The following is a 3,993-nucleotide window of genomic DNA, read 5'->3' on the forward strand; positions in this document are numbered from 1 at the left end:
TCCAAAAGCAACCCAAACATTTTTCCAGGGAAAAAAATGGGATATTCTTCAATCACCAATGAAATCACTTAAACTCAGCTCAACAGAGCATACTGTTAGTTGACTTCTGCAGTAAAGAGCAGCATACAATCTATTACAATTTATACAAGTTTTGCCCTCAGCAAATACAATCAAAGAACCCCAAAATTCCCTGACTATTACATTAATGTTAAAGTTAAGTTTAGTTTACACAAAGAATCCGACTAAATAATCCTGATCAGCAACTGCTAATGTATATGGAAAAAAATAATGAATTCAGCAGCTGAGTCAGCTATTCCATGAATGAATCCACAGGCAATCACTTCAGTGATAACTGTGAGACAGACACAGGTGGACAAGGGCTGGTACTGAACACTACACACAATATCTCTCTCGCTCTCTCTCGAACACACACACACACACACACACACACACACACACACACACACACACACACACACACACACACACACACACACACACACACACACACACACACACACACACACACACGGCCTAGAGGGTATAAAAGAGTCATGGACAGAAGCCTTCAGTGCAGAAAGTTTCAGGAAACTGCAGACATGTTCAGGTTTCTTGTGCTGACCTCTCTTGCAGCCCTTGGTAAGAACCGTCTTCTTCTCCTTTGACATTTTTGCAAAAAACAAAAATCTTTTCAATCACTTGAACGCTTGATGGCAGACTGTTGTACTTCCCACATCTCTACTTTGTCTAGTGCTGGCTGAGCCCCAGCCCAGGTTTCTGGAGGATGATCGTACACAGGAGAGAGTGGTGGGTGGTGAGGTGGCCAGACCCCACTCCTGGCCCTGGCAGGTACTTGATGCTTTACAAATAAAAGTCCAAAAATGCAAATCAAAACAGAATGCAGGGATTTTCAGATTTTGTAAACCCATATTTTATTCCAGATAGGTCTTCAGTACCTATCTGGAGGCTCCTACTACCACACCTGTGGAGGGACCCTGATCAGGAGAGGATGGGTCATGACTGCTGCTCACTGTGTGGACACGTGCGTTTTACACAGGATATTCTTATGACTTAACTACATAGAAAAATCTTTGCTTTACATTTTTCTTATTGGATATCAGTCTTCTATTTAATAAACTAGCAAAAAAACTACATAGTTTCTGTGTGAATTGATTTATTATTATTATTAATTTATTAAAATATAATTAAAAAGATGTAAATTGTATCTTTCCACAGCCCCAGAACCTGGCGTGTTGTTCTTGGGGATCACGACATCTATACCCATGAAGGCACAGAGCAGTACATGACCGTGAGTCAGGTCTACGTCCACCCCAGCTGGAACTCCAACAATGTTGCAGGCGGGTTAGTGATATCATGATCTGACACACATTTGCATGCACAAATTTCATATATATATGGTGTCCATATATTTTTCAAGTAAAATCTTTAAAATTGGCAAATTGAGGCATATTTATTCTGTATCCTTAAAGACTTAATGATATTTTAAAAGATGAACAAAACGTGTTATTCATTGAAGTGACTGTGTGCTGGTCTCTCAGGTATGACATTGCCCTTCTGCGTCTGACATCTGATGCTACTCTCAATAACTACGTCCAGCTCGGCGCTCTGCCTCCTGCTAACCAGGTTTTGCCTAACAACAACCCCTGCTATATCAGTGGATGGGGTCGCACCCAGAGTGAGTCTGACATAATGATATCATGCATTTACACTATACAGTAAATTATTCGGTGCAGTGCTAGCATACATGGGAAAGCAATCTGTAAGAACCATAAGGTTAAGACAGTTTTTTTTCATCCATTTTTTTTTCAAGACACAGTTGTATTGTGAGTCTTTTTTCTGTACTGCTGTACACAGCTGGAGGTCAGATTTCCGCCCAGCTGAAGCAGGCCTATCTGCCTGTTGTTGACTACAACACCTGCTCCAGCAGCGGATGGTGGGGGAGCACAGTGAAGACCACCATGGTTTGTGCTGGTGGCAGCAGCAATTCTGGCTGTCAGGTGAGCCAAGAGCATTATGAAGTATTTTAGGCCAGAGTGATTGTTTCATGCTTTTTACTTAGCAACGCTTTGTTGTTTAAAGTGTAATATCCAGGAGTGTTAAGTTGGTAATACATAAATAATTTATTAAGTCTTTTGAATCACTAATAAACCATCAGCAAGAAAAAATAGGTTTGCTATGTGGTTAATAACCTTTTACGGCTGAGATGAGTTAAAATCTAGAACTTCATCATTAGCTACCAACAAAGATGAACACTGTTTTCATTCATTGTAATATTTAACAAACGTTGAACCTTGTTTTTTAAAGCTCTTTAGCAAACCGGTTTGTGAGCCCTAGAAAAAATGTTTGGGTATAAACAGACAGGAGGAAACGCTGGAAAAAAGTTGTCCTATTTCAGTCCCATGTCACTGTAACAGAGTGACATTTAATGTCTCCCACTGAGTTGTGAGCTGACCCCTTCCTGTCAACGAAGATATTTTGGGGGACACATGTGGGATTACTTGCTGCTTCAGCAGGGCATGAGTCACTTACAATAATTCAAGCAAGTGCTTAAGCTGCACAAAGTGCATGTTGTAAACTTGTGTTCTGCACAAACTTGCTTTAGGCTGACTGAGATGTTAGCTGGATATTGGAAGTTGGGAAGTAGTTAAGTGCACTGGCAAATTTGCTGTTTGCCCAAAATGCATAAATGATTATTTTTGTTTGTCTGTGATGTAACTTTTCGAATGCAGGGTGACTCTGGTGGCCCCCTGAACTGCAGTGTCGGTGGCCAGTATGTTGTCCATGGTGTGACCAGCTTTGTGTCCTCCTCGGGCTGCAATGCCTACCAGAAGCCTACTGTCTTCACCCGTGTCTCTGCTTACATCAGCTGGATGAACAGTGTTAGTATTTTATAACCATTAATATAGATCACAGCATTTTTAAAACATTCGAACACTGTGTTTGAGTTATTGTGTGTGGTAGTGTTTTATTAGTCTTACTAATGCAGTAAATAGAAGATCCATTCAATTCTTACAAATATTTTTGCAGCATTTTGTGCAGGTTGATTGTTGTGGTAATCATGTAATGATTCATTTGTCCTTGCTTTGCCAGATCATGGGTTGAGAAGAGTGATCATCTCCATGGAAACACTCTGGAGTCACCTCAGTTTCTTACTCCATCAGAATAAAATGTCCTTTAATGCACATGTGCCTCACTTTGTTTTTTGTTGTTGCTTTTTTGTGCTTTTTTTAGTGTTGCATATAAAAGATTTGGCCATTAAAGTGTTTAAAAGCATCAGTAATTGGAGGTAAAGTAAAATATCTGAAACACATAATCTATCGAGTCTATTGAGGCAGCAGTTCTAAGAAAATTCACACAAGTTTTTCTTTTGTGTCATGGCCATTTGCTGCTGCTGCTAAATTGATTTTAACAACACTTCAACAATTATACTATCACCACCAGCTGGGATCGTTACTGTTAGTGAGGAAGTAGTATAACATTAGCGATTCAAATATTTGGAAAAATAAATCGAATTTGTTTTAGGAAGAAAGCAGCTAATGGCTGCCCAAATTCTCTTTGTCTATTATTATGTCTATTGTTTTTATTGTGTGTCTTTACCATCATATGAGAAAGACAAACAATAATACATTTTAAAGATAGGCTTCACCTGCGGCATACCATAGATGTTACTGGAATCGGAGCAAAGATACAGCTCTGATTTTTGAACCTCCCGGTCAGCTAGGGTTTTTCTGCATGAATGATTTGTGTGCATTTATCTGTATCTCCTGGGTGTTTCACTTTCCCTTCATATTTTTGTTAGATTAACTGATTGTGATTTTAAATTGCCCATTGGTGTGGGTGCATGTCTCAGTGTTAGCCTTATATTGCTTACTAGGGTGTTCAGGCTGTATCACCTCTCTGGGATATGCTGGGATAATCTCCAGCCCACCTGTGACCCAGAGCTTGATGTGCAATAAACTAAACAGATGCATC

The 3,993-nt window shown here is 39.7% G+C and overlaps 1 protein-coding gene across 1 annotated transcript; it reads left to right on the forward strand.

Annotated features, from left to right (window-relative positions):
* The first annotated feature begins 480 nt into the window (after positions 1–480).
* Positions 481–3,203, forward strand: LOC116326855 (elastase-1-like). Its single transcript, XM_031748281.2, has 8 exons — positions 481–639; positions 752–849; positions 942–1,042; positions 1,237–1,362; positions 1,560–1,696; positions 1,876–2,018; positions 2,751–2,900; positions 3,112–3,203. Exons 1-8 carry the CDS (start codon positions 555–557, stop codon positions 3,121–3,123), a joined length of 852 nt encoding a protein of 283 aa, XP_031604141.2. The 5' UTR covers positions 481–554; the 3' UTR covers positions 3,124–3,203.
* The last annotated feature ends 790 nt before the right edge of the window (positions 3,204–3,993 follow it).

The sequence above is a fragment of the Oreochromis aureus genome, linkage group 5 (assembly GCF_013358895.1).
Source record: "Oreochromis aureus strain Israel breed Guangdong linkage group 5, ZZ_aureus, whole genome shotgun sequence".
NCBI classification, from domain to species: domain Eukaryota; kingdom Metazoa; phylum Chordata; class Actinopteri; order Cichliformes; family Cichlidae; genus Oreochromis; species Oreochromis aureus.